General features: G+C 50.0%; 1 protein-coding gene across 1 annotated transcript in view; it reads right to left on the reverse strand.

The window, feature by feature from the left end:
• Positions 1 to 17,640, reverse strand: part of Col4a2 (collagen type IV alpha 2 chain) — a 138,157-nt gene that overhangs the window by 36,568 nt on the left and 83,949 nt on the right. Inside the window, exons 5-16 of the mRNA XM_021169415.3 lie at positions 13,973 to 14,107; positions 13,293 to 13,337; positions 11,796 to 11,912; positions 10,810 to 10,881; positions 9,842 to 9,877; positions 9,463 to 9,525; positions 7,867 to 7,902; positions 5,985 to 6,026; positions 4,701 to 4,793; positions 3,938 to 3,973; positions 3,433 to 3,483; positions 2,792 to 2,836 (exon numbers count right to left, since the gene is read on the reverse strand). Of these exons, the coding sequence (XP_021025074.1) occupies positions 2,792 to 2,836; positions 3,433 to 3,483; positions 3,938 to 3,973; positions 4,701 to 4,793; positions 5,985 to 6,026; positions 7,867 to 7,902; positions 9,463 to 9,525; positions 9,842 to 9,877; positions 10,810 to 10,881; positions 11,796 to 11,912; positions 13,293 to 13,337; positions 13,973 to 14,107 (771 nt within the window). The remainder of the gene's footprint in view (positions 1 to 2,791; positions 2,837 to 3,432; positions 3,484 to 3,937; positions 3,974 to 4,700; positions 4,794 to 5,984; positions 6,027 to 7,866; positions 7,903 to 9,462; positions 9,526 to 9,841; positions 9,878 to 10,809; positions 10,882 to 11,795; positions 11,913 to 13,292; positions 13,338 to 13,972; positions 14,108 to 17,640) is intronic.

The raw sequence follows: 17,640 nt of genomic DNA on the forward strand, positions 1-17,640 counted from the left end.
TGATTTCCCCCCCTTTTGCAGGGCTGTGGCTGACCCTGGTCCTCTCACAGGAGGTGGAGTTGAATGTTCAAAAACAGTTGATTTTATGTTGTTTGAGAACCCTAAACCCTTAAGGACAGTAACTAGCAGAGGTCCTCAGTAGCTCTTGGGAGCTCACCATTAGGGCATATTTATAGCTAGGCTCCCAGGGAACGTCTCCTCAAATGCTCAACAGGAGGCACTGCCTTATGGGTTTGGATGCGTTCCCATCTCTGGATCTCTAGGTCTTTCCTCAGGCAAGAACTCAGGCAAAGAACTGGGGTTCATGTAATTCAACTCAGGGGCCTTTGGGGAACGACTTCTTCCCGGATCCGCCTAAGAGGGCCATGAAGCAGGAAGATGCAGCATCATGTGACTTAATGATGATGTCATTACATGCCTGGCTTGCTGCCTGCTCCTAATTCCCACGTAGCTGGAAAATCACACCTGGTAGCTGTGATTCCTGGAGTCTAAACAGCTCTGTGGCGGTCCAGTGGCCCTGTCACACACAGAGATGGCTTTTTTCCTGTGCCCCACACTCACACTACACAAAGACTGTGGCCAGTGCACGGTCCCCAGGAAACCAGATCTCCATCAGCATACTCTATAGTAACTCCAGGATGGGAGAAGACTCGGCTGTCATTCAACACAGGTTTCCTCCAAACGAGGGGGAAATAATTGCCTATTTTTCAGAAAATATGATACAACCAAATGCACAAGATATCTTCCTGTTCCCTGCCTGGAGCTGTTTACTTTTCTAGGTATCATGCCTGTGTGTCACCACATGTGTCCCCCTCCCCTCTCTGTGTACATGCACACAGGCATGCGAAGAAGGCTCTTTGTTCTTGTAGGGAGGCTGGGGCTCCCCCGGGAGCATGGCCTTCTCTGAGTCCTCCTTCTTTGGCATGCCGCTTTAATGGGTCACCATACGCACGCACGCAGGCAGCTCTTTGGAGCTGCCTTTAAGTTCTGGCCCCCGAGGGCCAGCACATCTGGAAAGCTCGTAGGGAGGCAGCAGCTGGCCATTTGGACAATGTGGTTTGTACTAACATGCAGTGAGATGAGTCATTTGTGTATGTCTGCCTGTTCCCCTATTTTTACAGTTGGGTAAACTATTTCTTCCTTTGACCCACTTAAGCACAGATGTCTGCTTCTCCCCAAGTTACAGAGAGAAAGCTGGACCTATTATGCTGTACCTAGGTGGCAGCATCAGGGGTGGGGGTGGGCCAGGGGCCAGGGTTTGCTGGTCCCTCGTCTAGGATTCTAGTCTTCATGGGCCTCTAGTTCCAGGGGCAGCTGTGTTGAGCCATGTTTGCAGACATGGTAGCTCCTCTGTTTCAGTGAAGAGTAGGTGACAACGTGTCACCTGCCCACCTCAGCATACATTGACTCTGACAAGGCTGGGCTTTGGGCCTAATGCCTGTGTTAGTTGTCGCTACAGAATCTGCTCATTGCTACCCTTAAGCCAGTGGCATTCTGGCCTTGGCTGTGGAGCAGGGGACAGCTCTTGTCTCTGCTGTGTTACTTTCGGGGACACTCTCAGCAAGAACTAGCATGATAGGAAGTTGGGTCTAGTTAGTGTGTGGCCTCCAGCCCGAGTTTAGGATCTATAAGGAGAAGGAACAAGAATAGTAGTAATGGCGGTCTCCATTGTACATGGTCAATGCCAGAATCTGGCCTCTAGCTAGAGCCACGGATGTCAGCCATGGCACCAGGAGGCAAGCCTACCTGCTATCCCAAAACAGCCACATAGCTTCTCTGTCTTAGTTCAGCCTCTGGGCTCTTCAGTGTCATGTGGCTACTTGCTGTGGCGATCTGAGCAGGGCTCAGGGGAATCTAGGGTTTTGAGGCTGCTTTTTGTGTGCCTGACAGGACAGCCTGGTGGAAACATGAGCCCTGAACACCCTATGTGAGCACTCTGGTGCTGACTGGAGCCATGGCTGTATCCTGGGGTGAGTAAATTTGGTGCATTTGTGTACTGCAACCCTGTGGCTTCCTGACATGTTTGGGTGTGTATATATTGAAGTGTGATAACCCCTACATCTCGCCCATTAGATGAAATTCAGGACAGCATGGCAAAAATTTGCTCAGAATTCCTTCGTTGTCAAGTTCAAGTCATGAGCACGTTAGATCACATGACCCTGGAGGCTGGCACAGATCTAAAGCCAGACCCCAGGACTGTCCACCGTGGGTCACAGGACGGTGCTGGGCTCTGCAGTAGGTGGGCTGAATTCATGCCTACAATGAATGTTGTGAGTTAGTTAATTAGTGATTAATTAGATAAAAGCATTTCTTGGTTTGCTTTCTGCTTCAGCTGGTATTTAGTTGTTGCTGAATCTTGTCTGGACCTGTAAAAATTTTTTTTCATACACAGTTTCTTTTTCTTTGCCAGACCACAGGAGGAAAGCAACTGGGTTATTGTTAAACACAAGCAAGTATCAAAGTATGTGTAGATCTCTAAGAAATAGAGGAGGAACCTCAGTCACCCACTGACAACCTTTTAGTGACAATGACAGGGGGTGAGGCCCAGGGCCGGGGACCTAGTGGCAGAGACTTGGGATGGGTTCTGTGGACAAAGCAACAGATGGGGGAGGGAAGCTGAGACAGAGGTTAATGCTCCACTAAGGTCTCTGACATTTGGAACAATCAGTCATGAGCCTGTGGATGCAGGGGACACCCCAAGTGAGCTTTGGGGACAAGTGCTGTTTTCTGAGATGCCACTGGTTATATATACAAGATTTCAGTCCCAGAACATTTTGCGTATTAGACTTACTTTCTGTCCTAAGACTCCTTTTTCTCCATCAAGGCCAGGAAAACCCTGTGTTGAACAGAAAACACAAGCAATAAAGATTTAGGTCAGGCAACCAAGTTCCCCAGAGGACAGCATGACAGTGCCAGCAACGGTCAAGCAGCCTTGTGCTTTCAAGGTTTGGAAGAGCAGGGCCAGGCAGCCACATTCAACCCCAGGTAGCCAAATCCAGCCCCAAGTGCCGAGGTGGCTGTTGACGCTCATGGCTCTGAAGGTGACACCTTCCTCTTACAGATGAGCCTCCCCATGAGAGACGGTTTTATCGGACTCTTTGGGTGTGCAGAAATGAACTTGCATCTTAGATACTTTCCTCAGATTGCTACAAAGATTAGTAAGGCTCAAACCGGGAGGAACCTCCTGGGCAGGCACAGTGTTTTAAAAACTTCAGCACGAGGGGAACATGGGTTCATGGGTTGTAGCAAACACATCTGAGAGATATCCCTGGTGGATGCCTAACTGGCTGGCTGTGCCCAGGGTAGGACCATGGAAATCTTTTTTGCTCAGCTTTTTTGTAAACCTACAGACTGATCTAAAAACAGAAAATCTGTTTAAAAAGCAAAAAGCCAACCAGTCAGACAACCATGGTAATAAAATACGTGGCTCACCCGTATTCCTGGGAACCCCATGATGCCTTCCTCGCCTTTTGAGATTACGCCCTAGGAAAGAGAAACCAGAGTGTGAGAGGTGCCTGGAGCTGACCTCACCACTGGCCAGTCTGCAGCCTTCCTAGGCCCCTTAGTGATGGGATGGGGGTAGAGAGAGCACAGAGCTGATCACCTTTACCTGGGATGCCACAGTCACCACTACAGTGAGGAAGAACTAGGAAGCTTAGTCAAACTGGATAAACAAGATGGCAGTGACCCCTTGGGCCTAGAGCAGAGGCCATCCTGATTCCGTCCCAGCCCCCCCAACCCCCCCACTTACAGCTTCAGATAATGCTAAGTATTCACGTGATTAAATCAAATGCACTGTGTAACCATGATGCCTCCTCACATAGAGAAGTGTACAAGAACACAAGGGTTAAGACCACAGCACACCCCATCATTCCAACAGGAGCCCCGAAGAGGGAGCAATCGCAGGAGGGAGGGAAGGAGTCGTTGTTGAACTTACGGGTATCCCTTGCTCTCCTTCATCTCCTTTTTCACCCTGTGAAGAATACACAGAGTAAGAAACGCTCTGGTCTTTGACATCGGCAGTACATAAACATCGATCCTGTCTTAGGCTACGAGGCAAGAATGTATTTGATGAACTATCAAGCAATCTTGATGAATTCCTGGTAATCAACAACTCCTGAATGCTGCAGCTTCGAGTCTCCAATGCAAACAGGGACTGTTTTTCTAGAGTTTTCAGAAGGCGATTTGTGACGTGCCCGACCTGGGAGCCTTCCTCTTTTCCATCTGAGCAGCAAGTTATCTGCACCAGCCACAGGGCGCAGGCACTTCTGAGCATTCATGGAGATGGATGTGAGTGCCCACAGTGTGGGAGGACCCAGCCCAGAGGACCCTCAGTGACCACACTTAGTCAAATAAGGTCTTTGTAGGAAAAGGCAGTTGGAACACACTAACACCTCAAGCCAAAATAGCTTTAAAAGCAGTATAGAATTTCTTCACGGTATTTTGGACTGGCAGGCCTTTGGCCCATCTTTGCTGTTAATATGCAGGACTCAGCAGCTCACAAGCACCTCCTTCTGGCTGACAGAAACTGTCCAGTCCCCCCAGAAGCTGGTGCAAATCTGGTCTGGTTCTCTCCCCTGGATACCAAATTGGCAGTGAGGTCTTTCCTGTCTTGGGATGCAACTGTTTGCATAAAAATGAACAAAATGACCTTTGCCCCCTCCTTCTCCTAGGTCAGCTGGGAATGACCATCCCTTTACCTTGTACAGATCCGGGTGGATCGTTGATGTTGTGGGCCCAACAAGTGTGATGTCAGATGGGATCCCGTTGGGTCCTGGCTGTCCTATGTCACCCTACAGAGTGTTCAGCAAAAGTGACAGTTTTGAATCAGGAGGGCACAGAACTTGAGGGACAGCCCAGTCTTACCACAGGCACTGTTTGGTTTGGTTTGGCTTTGCATGGCTACTTTGTATCACAACAATAAAATAACCACACTGAAATAATGGCAGTCTAACACGATGTGAACCACCTTCCCCATTGGCAACTGTTAAGAATTAGTATGTCAAGGTCAGAGGCCACCAATGATTCCACATTGTACCTGCTTCTGCAGGCTACAAAAGATTTGATAGATTTGGGCTTTGCTGGGGTCACCAGACGCAAAAGGCACTGTGTACACTAACGAGCCAAGGCTAGACTAAATATCTCGAGGAGACTTTCACTGCGGTTGTGTCTGTGGCAGCAGACACTGGTCCACGTGAGTAGCAATGGCCGGCCCCATGCCCTGCTCACGACCTTTCTCTCTCAGAAACTGATAAACACAGGAGATTCCAACTGATGTTTCTTTTGCTGTTTCTACCAGTAAACAACACTCTAAGTTTGAGCTCAGCCACCATGTGGCAGGCACGGCAGCAGACTAAGTGCCGGGACATCTCCTGAAGGTCTCCGTGTGTTCTGGGCAATTCAGTAGCATGTTCAAAGATGGAGACCACAGGACCCATGAAGGCTTCCATGTGTTTATCAGTATCTGAGTAATGCCTTCTTGTGGATGGCTGTAAAGTTCATCTCCACAGTCTTCCATGTGACCATTCCCTCGCACCAGTGACCTCTCCCCAGGCCCTCCCTCCCATTATTTGACCTAATTACTGTGGGATATTTCATTGTAGGGGACTTCACATCTTTATGTATTTTGTTCTTTATCTCCCCCCACCCCCTTAGTGAATTCAGCCAGGGCATCCATGTGGTCTGTTCCCTGGGCTGGTTCCAGCTTACACTTCAGCTGAGCCCTTTAATCTTCTCTGGGTCCCACATGTTACAAGGCATTCTTAGGGGACACCTCCACTCCTCAGTCCTGAAGATGGGTGGAAGTCACAGGTCCCTGTTGGAATCTCTGCCCACCTAGACTGTTCACAGTTTTGTCTTCCCTAATCCACCATTGTCCCTGGAGTGTGGATGACTTGGCATTTGACCATGATTGTATGTAAACTGTGTTCTCAGGTCACCCTGAGCAGTGATGCTCACTGATTCCTGTCATCGGGTCTCCTTACCTTTTCACCCTTCTGTCCGTAAAAACCGAGCCCTCGGTTGCCCTGGAAACAGAGATGGTATGAGTTTAGAAGAATCAAGAATCACAGTGAAACCAAAATAGTTTTTAGAAGAAAAGAGACCAAGCCACGTCCTCTCTCAACTTCAGGAGCCAAGCGCCTCTCCTGTCCGTCCTCTGCCTACCGAAGGCCCGAGGGGAGAGCTGAAAGGGTGCTGTCACCTGTCACCTGTCACCTGACATATTAGCTCTTGGCCAGCCAAGGGAGGGCTGGAGCTCTTTTACAGGCTCTGGGCTCTTTCACAGCCCGGATAATGGCCCAGACTCTCTATCTAGAGGTCATCTCATTTTGATAAAAACCACCCTAACTTCATGTAAACTTTTTTTTCCTTAATGATTTTAGGGGACCTAACACTGACTGCATTTTGTATTTATGTGGCTGTTTGGATTGTTTTCTCAGGCAAAGTCAGGCCTGTGTCTCAGCCAGTGTTTATCTAACAGTTTCTCCGGGGAGCAGCCGGGCTGGAGTCAGCCCTCCCCACCGTCTGAGACCATCGATGTGAGGAGCCACCCTACATGTTCACACAGCGCTCTTTCCTTTGCCCTCATGCTCTTTCCCAGGGTCTCTATTGCTACAGCGAGCAGAGCAGGCATCACACAGGACTCCTTCAGCCTCTCTCTGCAGTCTACTGTCTGCCTCCTCCAATGCTTAGATATCTTTTGAAAAAATAAAAAAAATAAAAGCAAAACCTTTAATTAAATTCTGCTTTCCCTCACCACCTGGCTTGGAGCTGAAATCAAAGCACAGCACAGCATGGCGGCTGTGTGAGTCCCTACAGCATGCCTGCTCAGAGATGCTTGTTGGAGTTGCCAGGAAGTGATTTGGCCCAGGGTGAGGGGGGTTGTTTGAATTTGTATCAGCCAGCGGAGATCTGAGGCCAGAGCCTGGGCTGGGCCACTGCTTCCTTGGCCCTGCAGCTCCGCCTGCTTCCGCTGTCCTTGGCTGTAGGCCCTTCCCACAATGCTTAGGGCTGTCTGATGGGGGTGAGTGTGGGGTGAGTGTGGGGGGTATCCAGAAGCCTCCTCAAGTTCTAGCTCCAGCTGGAAACTCTGTTGGAGGGGAGGGAAGCCTAAGGGGTATGGAGGTGGGTGGCAGCCAAGGTCACCGGGGGTCACAGAAATGGGACCGCATATGGAGCAGGCGTGGGAACTGGAAGACCTGCATCTGGATATGGAGCAGTGCAAGGTTCTTCCAAGCTTCCTGCTGGACCCCAGGATCTCTGATCAGATATTTCCTCATCAACAATACTGAGCCTGGACAGCTGTCCGGCTTTCCCAGGTTATGACAAACTTGGCTCTGTTCTCAAGGCTGTAACAAACTCCATGGTTGGTGCTTCACTAAAGTAACAAGTACCCTGTCATGGAAGTGGTGTGGCTCTGCTCGCCATCTTGACTCAGTAGCACTGGACATGTCCCTAGTGCTGACCTTAGGTTCTGAGTCTCACTGTATCCAGCTAGGATGAGGGTCTCCCATTCCCCACAAACAAACACAGTGTCCCCTGTTTCCAGCCTGGAAAACTGCTTCTGCAGTTAAATAGGAGTTGCCCTAGACTGCCCAGCTGCACATCTGCCACTGTGGCTCACCTGTGTGATTTGCACATAGTCACAGTGGCATCATGGGGCTACAAACAGCATCCCCACATTGGGCTTGGGATAGGTGTTCAGGCACACCACTGAGTCTATTCTTAAGAATCAAGTCTTAGACTACACAATAGTTCTTAGCGTAATCTACACCAGAAATACTTGTCAGCCAAGTTGTTCTCTGGTCAAAGGATGCAGACATAATCATCAAAGAGCCCTCCCCACCCTCTTCCCCACTGACTTACTGGTTGTCCCTTTGGTCCAGGGGGTCCCGGTGGTCCCTGCAGAGATACAAAGACATGTATAAGCTGGGCTTCCCCCTGCCCCCTCTCCCAGCTCTCAGATGACATCTGCTTGGAGGTCCTGGGAAAATCACTGATGTCCACTAGGCCAGTATGGTCAGAGCTTCCCCACATGTGTCTTGGGGGGATGAAAAGCCAAGAGGAAGGCGGGGTCAGTGCCCTTGGGATGTGATTCTCTCTACCCACAGCTGTTCCTGGTTTGCTTGTGTGTTTTGGGCTTGTGACTTTACCAATGTCCCTGATGTGTCTGTTCCTAAGCTTTGTGAGGTCCCAGGCCCTGTGACCACAGCCAGACTCCTCTGCTCTCCCTGGACACGCCCATAGGACACTGGCACATTTTGGTGGTGGATTTGCAAATGCTCATGAGCAGAACAGATCTGTAGGTCAGTTCCATAGAGTGAGCAGCTGCATATGTGCATTCTAAGGTTCTCTGAACTGTACTTCTTTAGATATTGTATACTTTTCTGTGGAAGTGTGTGCATGTGTGTGTGCATGCGTGTGGCATGTTTGTGCATGTGTGCGTGTGCATGTGTGAGGGACAGTGGTCTTCCTCAATCATTCGATCATACTCTGCCTAATTTTTGTGAGACAGGGTGTCACACTAACCCTGCTACTTGCTAATTCAGCTAGTCTGGCTGATCAGCAAGTTTCAGGGATCCTGCTGTCTCCACCTCCCCAGCTCAGTGACTACAGGCATGTGATGCCATATTCGGCTTTTTTGCATGGTGCTGGGGATGGGCCTCAGGTCTTCGCGCTTACACAGCAAGCACATCCCTGACTGAGCAACCTTCCCAGCCCCTCTGCACTCTATTTAGAGGAAAACCCTAAGCCACACAGCTATTGCTATATTAGTGAACCAGCCACTCCCAGGGAGAACAGTGTGCATCCCGTCCCGCTGTCATCCTGTCTTGGGTGAGCCTGCCACTGTGTTGCAGCAGAAGGGCTTTCTCATTGCACAAGAGTTTTGAAAGGATGAGAATCATTACTACAACTGACTATTATGGTCTGGAGGAAATTGCGTGTGCTCCTCTCGGGCTGTGAGCACACACCCTGAGAGCAAGTTCTGGGAGACGGTCACTCACCTGGAGCTGGACTCTCACGTGTGTCATGGAAGGCTATTTGTCTCTCTGCTGAGAATGGCTCCTTCTCCTCTCTGGCGAGCTTTCCCTCATCCTGCTCAAGCCCACCACACTTTTCTGTGTCATGATGTTGGGAGGGAGGGATGACCTGTGGCCTCCACTCAGGGACTCTATACATGACATTTAATGTGTCCCTTTCTACAGTGGCTATGGCCCAGGTGGGATGCACCTTTTGCACATGGCCTGGTCCAGAAAGAGTCCGTTTCCTTCTTATTGACCGAGTGGGGCATTTGGTAGGCTTTGTCTAGGGATGATGGGCCAGCCCCGTAGTTAATATGGAGCCTGAAGAGCTGTACATGATGGGAGGGGCCCTAGCCAGAACTAGCCTGTTGCTTCATGGCACTCAGTGGGTGGAAAAGAAATGTCCACAGGTGAGCTGTTACTGGGTGCAGGGACTTACCGGTCTTCCAGGTGCTCCCATGGGACCCATCTGTCCTATGGGCCCTGGGCGGCCAGGAGGTCCCTGTGGACAGACAATGAGAACATGACTTGAGGACAGACAGACTGGGGTGTCACCTCCAGATGTTTTTAATTTATTATTATTTATTTGTTTGTTTTATGTATGTGAGTACACTGTCACTATCCTCAGACACACCAGAAGAGGGCGTCAGATCTCATTACAGATGTTGTGAGCCACCATGTGGGTGCTGGGAATTGAACTCAGGACCTCTGGAAGAACAGTCAGTGCTCTTAACCTCTGAGCCATCTCTCCAGCCCCCTCCCTACTCCAGATGTTTTTAAAGTTCTGTATGGAATTCCCTAATGAAAATGGTACTCACCTGGTAGCCAACCAGGCCAGGCTCTCCAGGTTCACCCTGGTTGAGAGGAAACAAGGGTTAAATTAAGAATTACTAGTGTGTGTTGTGTGTGTGTTGTATGCATGTGTTGTGTATGTTGTATGCATGTGTGTTTTGTGTGTGTTGTATGTGTTGTGTATGTTGTATGCATGTGTGTGCATGTTGCATGCATGTGTGTGCATGTGTATGTTGTGTGTGCATGTATTGTGTATGTTGTATGCATGTGTGTGCATGTGTTGTGTATTGTGTGTGCATGTGTTGTGTATTGTGTGTGCATGCATTGTGTATGTTGTATGCATGTGTGTGTTGTGTGTGCATGTATTGTGTGTGTTGTATGCATGTGTGTGTGTGAGTGTGTGTGTGAGAGTTCATGCAGGTGCATGTGAGGACAGAAGTCAATATCAGATGTTATCCCTCAGGAGACACCCAAACTGTGTTTTGAGACAGCTCTCACTAGTCTGGAGCTTCCTCAGTAGGCAACTCTGGATGGCTACTGAACCCAGGGACCTGCCTGTCTCTACCTCCTTCCTCAGTGCTGGGACTGAGTATAGGGCGCTGCCCAGCTTTTTTTTACACAGTTTTGGGACTTTAGCTCAGGCCTTATATTTGCACGGCAAGCCTTGTGCTGACTGAGGCGTCTCCTGATGCCTAAGAGTTGACTGGCTTTGAGCATCTTTGGATTCATTCACCTCTATGGCAAACAAGCATGGCATGCACAAGCCCTGGCAGACTGAGGTATTTGGTCTGAGACATTGAGAACAAGGGGAGACTGTGCACACCCCCACACAGAAATATGATGATCCCAAGTTAATCACAGCCTTGTTACCCCTGTGAATCTGTAAATTCCTTCCCTGCATTGCTTCTTAAGTCACTGGAGTTAATTTCTAACTGGCTTTGTTACAGTTTACATGGGATGACTGAGTTCTGCCTCCCACCTATGGCAAACATACCCGGTATTTGTCACGGTCTTCTTTAGAGAGTGCGTAAGGCTCGCCTTTCTGCCCCTTGGGTCCTTGGGGCCCCTAAATTAGCAGATACAATAAGAAAGAAAAACACAGAACCCATTATCTTCCAGCATGGCCATGATGACCACAGATGGCCATCGGCTTCTGTCCGCCGTGCCCAGTGTCCCCATGGATTACATAGGCACCTCCAGTACTAATTTCCTTAAGGTACAACCACGAGTATGGAGCCACATAAAAATGAGATGGGGGGGTGGTGGTGTGCACGGGCGCTACAAGGTGGAGGTGGAAGCCATTAGCCAGAGACACCAACTCAGTGCAGGGTAAAGTTGGGGATGTTAGCTCACGACAACTTCTCACCTCAGCATGTTTTCAGAAAACAAAGGCTTAACCAAAATGTTAGCCTAACCTGAATTTGCAAATATAGTTCTGAATGAGCAGAATTCTTTGCAAAGATCCTAAGAATGGGGTCACAGAGTGAACAACCGCAGGAAGCTTCCCCTATTAAAAACGTATTTCTGTTGTGTATCTGCCTGTTGGTAGATGCTGGAGAATCCGACCTCCTTCTGGGTCCCCAGGAATCCCATAATATGACTCCTCAGTGCCTAATAGATACTGGGACAAGATTCAAGTTTTAGTTGTATCATTAAACCATCCACTGTTACTTGACTTAGCATATAGGAGGAGATGGCACATTCCTTAGAAGACAGTGGGTGAGAACAGAACACCAAGCCACTCTTCTCTTCCACCTAACAGTCAAGAGTGCTTGAATCCAGCACATTCAGTGGAAAAAGTGGGCAGGCAAAGCAGCTTTCACAGCTATGATAACAAGTACAGGCTTGGCAGGTGGCCCTCCTGGGCTGACCCTGGGAAGTGGAGCCAAGGTCACATTATGCTTGGTTCAGTTACACTGACACATGCCCTTCACTCAGACTTCCAGGCTAAGCAGACCACCACACCATGCACATACTCACAGGGAGGCCAGGGAAGCCCCCAGATCCAGAGGGCCCCTGTGGACCTGCGTCTCCCCTGGTTCCGTTGCAACCATCGTAGCCTGGCCTTCCTCGGGGTCCACCTTGCCCTGGATGCCCCTGGGAAGCAGAATGTTGTGTGAACAGTCGAGTTTTCACATAATTGACCCACAAAACAGTGGGAAATGTTCTCAAAAGCCACACCCCCAGCACAAATCCAAGGAAAAGACAACTCAAAATGGTCGAAGGAAGGAATGAATGACTAAACACACAAAGATGTATCTTAAGCGAGTTCCAGGCTGGGTAACCCAAGAGTTCCAAGAAGTAGTTAAAAAATGGGCAGTTTAGTCTCAGGCTGTGTGTGGAAAATGTTTTTATGATTTGTTTATCTCTGAAAACACATGGATTCTTCACTCTGCCCTTTTCTTCAGATCCCACGTAACGAGGCTGTTACTTCTTTCTTCCAGGCTGCAGTGGGGCGTAACTCAGAGTCTCCTGGAGCCCACTCTATGGGTGACGCCGAGGACCTGGCTATGCTGGGCTCACGTTCTGCTGAGCATGGCTGCTTTCTTTCTGCTCCACTTCCTTCAGGACTTGTTGGTCAGGAGGTAAAGAGCAGACTTTCCTTCCCTGGATCTTGTTCCTGGTACTTAGCTAGTCCTATTCGTGAAGCTGGGGACAAGTCTCCCTCCTACACAGACATCTGTGAACATGGGTGAGGTTCATAGAGTCCACACCTCTACCACAGCCGTAGATGAATGAGGCTGGCAGGACATGTGATCAACACACTCACCCCCTGAGCTCAGGTCTGGCCAGGAAGCCGCCTGGGAATCTGTTGGCTGAGCCCTGTGAGTCAGGCGCTTCCCCCCACCCCCAAGAAGTTAAAGTGAACTAGCTTATAAAAACACTTTTATTGCATTTTGAGATTTTCTCATGAACAAACCATGCTCTCTCTCTCTCTCTCTCTCTCTCTGGCTGGCCTTGAACTCATGACAATCCTCTTGTCTTATTCCCCCCCCCCCCAAATGCTGGAAGACAAGCATGAACCACACCCTGTCTATAACTCTCTTTTTGACTCCCTTATGCCCAGCTACTACAAAGAGTCTGGGCAGCTGCAGAAGCTGCAGAAGTGGCCTTCGTTCTATTCTGGCACTTGCTGGGCCATTTTATATTCAGATTGTCCCACGTGGCAAATGAACTCTCAAGACCTGCTCTTCACAGAGCCTCACAGATGCTCTATCTTCCTGACGGTTAACAAGGCTCAACTTTAGCAAAGTAGATTCAGTTCTGGAGCCCTGCCTATAGGAACCTCCAGGAAGGAAATGCTTTGTCCATTGTTTGTCGGGAATCCAGGAGGAGAGAGAGTGCACTGAACACCCCCCACCCCCGTGATGCCATAGACAAAGGGAAGCCGGCTCCTCTCAAAGGTTTCTTTAAGTTATAAATGCATTACTTGGAACACACACAATGTTTAACCTTCTCATCTTCCCAAACACTTACAGGAATTCCATCTGCACCGGGGAATCCAGAGACGCCTCTCGCTCCCTGTGAAGAGTCAGAACAATTAACAAAACCAGAAGGCCCAGTGCCCACCCACAGAAGGAGGACCCCAGCCAGGACCTCCAGTGCCCACCCACAGCAGAGGACCCCAGCCATGACCCCTGTGTCCACCCTCAGCAGAGGACCCCAGCGAGGATCTCCAGTGCCCACCCACAGCAGAGGACCCCAGCCATGACCCCTGTGCCCACCCACAGCAGAGGACCCCAGCCAGGACCTCCAGTGCCCACCCACAGCAGATGACTCCAGCCATGACCCCTTGTGCCCACCCACAGCAGAGGACCCCAGCCAGGATCTCCAGTGCCCACCCACAGCAGAGGACCTCAGCCAGGGCCCCAGGGCACACTCACAGCAGAGGACCCCAGCCATGACTCCTTGTGCCCACCCAGAGCAGAGGACTCCAGCCATGACCCCTTGTGCTCACCCACAGCAGAGGACCGTAGCCATGACCCCAGCCAGGGCCCCAGGGCCCACCCACAGCAGAGGACCTCAGCCAGGACCTCCAGTGCCCACCCAGAGCAGAAGACTCCAGCCATGACCCCTTGTGCCCACCCACAGCAGAGGACCCCAGCCAGGACCTCCAGTGCCTACCCAGAGCAGAGGACCCTAGCCATGACCCGTACCACATCTCCTTTTGGTCCAGTTGGTCCAGGAACTCCCCGTTCGCCCTTGTCTCCTTTGCGGCCCTGTAGTCCTGGGAATCCTTGCAACCCTGGGGGGCCACTGTACCCCTGGGGGCCCACTGCCCCTGGCTGACCCTGTGGGAACAATGCATGTTCAGGATCACAGAGGAAGACAGGCACACATTCTCAGTCAGTCACTTTCCAAATGACTCTCCTCACTCTCCACAATCTAGTATCCTTAGGAACGTTATGGAAATGACCATCTTCTTCCAGGGCCACCACAGAGGGACTGCTGCTGGCTATGGAATGACATCAGAGAGCTTGAGGGGAAACAGCTTCAGGGTGAAAATGAGAGGGTGTGACACGTGAGGTTGGTGGTGAGCGACCCAATGTCACCTTGCAGTTGACAGTGTCAGTTTGCTTGGCTTCCGTGTGAAATGCTCCCGTGATTTCCCTAATATAAGGCATACAGGTGCTACACAAGACAGAGCATATCCATACAATGGAATATCACTCACCCTTAAACAGAAAGCACAGGCGCGTGCTCCAATGGGGATGAGCTCTGAGGACATGTGCTTATGAAATAATCAATAATAAAAAGATACCAAAGACCTTACTCAAAGCTGTTCATATCTCTCCTCTACTGGTCCTTGTAGGAGCCACGGGTGTGTGGGTGGAAGAGCCCGACTCATTGAAGACAGAGACAGATGGGGGAGATTCAGAGACCTACCCCAGAGCTCAGGCACCAAGGAGAGTCTGCAGAGGTCTCTGAGTTTCATCTTCCAGCCTTGACACACTAGCAAATGCCCAGCCAGGGTGGGGCAGGGTGAGCATGGTGAGCAGGGGTGGAATCTATGCATCTCAGCCTCCTCGAAGACTATTACAAACACAAGGCCGGTCCCACCGTGTGGTTTGCTACGAGGACAGTGGCACTGTCGGGGTAGACTCAGGGACATGCTGAAGTTGTCTCTGAAGCTCCACGGCTTAGTTGCTGCTTGTGTGTTTGGGAAAAGAACGTGTTTTGGCTCCGACTTCTATGGGTGTCTTCTGGTCACGTTTGTCTTGTTTTAGTTTGTGGCTCTGCTAGGATCTATCTAGCTTTCCTGGGATCCGCCATGTGGAGGCCACCCCCTGCCAGTGTTTACTGTGACCCCTGGGGGTGGTTACTCTTTACAGTGGCATCTTTACTGTTTGCAGCCTGCAAGTCTGTCAGTGGGGATAATCATTCTAGAACTAAGGAAAACAGTTCCTGGCTACCACAGGACCTGCTTGTGAGGCTGTCCTCATCCCTCACGTTCAAACCCTAGTGGCAGGCTGACACAGACGACCCCACGAACTCATTTTCCTCTGCTGTCAGCAGACCTTTAACCCACACTTCTTGGGTGGGGCGTCTAAGTTAGGAGTGAACTCTAGTCTTGTTTCCTCTGGAGCTTCCTGCCATTTCTTCGCCTTGCACAACCCAGTGTGTTCCCTGAACTCACAGGTTTGCACAATCCTCACCTTTATCTAGATCCAAAATACTCTCGTGGCCTCAGAGGGAGATCCAGACCCAGCAAGCAGTCCCCTTTCTCCCCAGCCTCTGGCAACCCCACCACCCATTGGCCTCTGTCTCTTTGGTTCCCTCTTCTATAAATCAGCAGAAATGAAATCACATGATGGGTGTGAGACCTTTTGAGTCTGGCTTCTTTCACTCGGCGTTAATGCCTTGGGGGCTCATTTATGTTGTGGCACAGACCAGTCCTTCATGTTCATGGCTGAATACTATTCCACTGTATGGATATACCGCAGTCTGTCCTTTCATCAGCCAGTGGGCATATTTGAGTGGCTCTACCTTTTGGTTGTTTATTTACACGTATGTATGTGTGTGCCTGGGCATGTGTGCCATAGCACACATCTGGAGATCAGAAGACTTAGTGGGGTTAGTTCTCTTTTTATCTTTACATATGGGTCCTGGGGCATCAAACTCAGGTCTCCTAGTTGCACTTCAATCACCTCCCCTTGCTGAGCCAGCTCACTGGCCCACTTGTGTAATGATGAATAAATGAATAAACAGTCTTGCTGTCAGCTGTATCAAACCGCCGCCTGAGTTCCTCCTGTAGGTTTCTGGTACCAATCCCCAGGACTCAGTGGATCTCAGACAATTACATATTTAAGTTTCTGACCAAACTTTTCCCTCAGTGGCTGTATCAGTTCACAGCCCTACCAGAAATGCCCCAATTTTGCTTCACCCTAGCTAACACGTTCTTTCTTCTTCGGTGTCTCTAGCCAATCTTGTCAATTTTGAACAGTTGATGATGGACCAGGCTGTGTTTCTCGGTGTGTGTGTGTGTGTGTGTCTGGGGAGAATGTGGGTTCTGACCCCTGACCTCTGGGGCTGGAGCTCCTGTTGCTAGGCTGAACCCTGCCTTGTGGGATAACTAGGCATTGGCACACGGCCTCGGTGTGCTCTTGGGAGGTATGTTTGGATCGGCAGGCAGGCTGGGGCTTTCCCCAGGATGTCCTGCCCGGTGGGGAAGTGCTCTGTGGAGTTCCAGGAGCAGCTGCACACACAGGTGAGGAGGGTTTCCCTTTGTGCTAATCAGCCACTGCGGTCCTGTGTGGAGGTCCAGCTCAGACCATTTATTTCCATCTCTTCCTCTCCTTGTGTGTAAAGAGGTTAAAAATAAAGCTGTCCCAACAGAAGGTGGCCACTCCACGTGCCTACATATCAACCCTGCAACTCCCAAATCTACAATGCTCTTCAAATTCCTGTTATGCCCTTGAAAATCTCCTTCCTCCCACACCCCCATCCCATCCAAACTGCAGGGACACAGAATATATGTTACAAACCTGGGGACACTTTTCAAAGGACCTATAAGGTTGTGTGTGCACCCTCCACTCCTGTCCCGTTCTATCCACAGGGCTGGGCCTCCTAGGGAGTGGGACAGTGAACACCATCACTCCACTGTGCACCTGCAGGAAGTGGCCTGCCAGAAGCTTAGAGGCAGCAATGGTTGTGGCGTGGCGAAATGCTGAGTACCAGTCGGGAGGAGCCCTAACTGGGCTCAGTAAAGCCCAGCATTGTGGGCTGCCTGGCTGGCTCCTGGATCACCTAGTTCCGCTCTGCGTCTCCATGTGGAGTCATTCTAACTTCATGCTGAATTCACTAGAAGTACATTGCCCCTGGCATGGCTCTGGAACCCTGAATCTATGTTTCACACAATTCCTAGAGGTTCTTGTGTGCATTGCTGTCGGAATAACAGCACGTCCCACACTTCCCTCCACATGGCCCTTAAGGGAGAAGACAGTTATCTTTTAAATAAGAAACTTAGGACTAAGTTCTAGCTCAGAGACAGGTCTGGCTCATTGAGTCAAGCAGAGCCAAAAACAAACAAACAAACAAACAAACAAACACCCCCAGTATGTCAGCTAAACATTAACTTTAATTAAACATCCCTATAAGACAGAATAAATGGGATAAGGGATTTGTCCACTTGACACCCCATCCTTCCCTTTCTGGAGTCACACCTGGTGTGTACCTGGTCACAAGACATTTTTGGTGGACGGCAAGGCCAATCGAAGCCATTGTTATTAAGTTATATGGCTAAGTAAGAGGTGTGCTTAGAATTCCAGGCTCCTGAGAATGTTCCTGGATTTGGAAAAGTTTACATCTGGAGAAGGGGCAAGGT

This window comes from Mus caroli, unplaced genomic scaffold (assembly GCF_978045245.1).
Source record: "Mus caroli unplaced genomic scaffold, Mus_caroli_1 scaffold_10, whole genome shotgun sequence".
Taxonomy (NCBI): domain Eukaryota; kingdom Metazoa; phylum Chordata; class Mammalia; order Rodentia; family Muridae; genus Mus; species Mus caroli.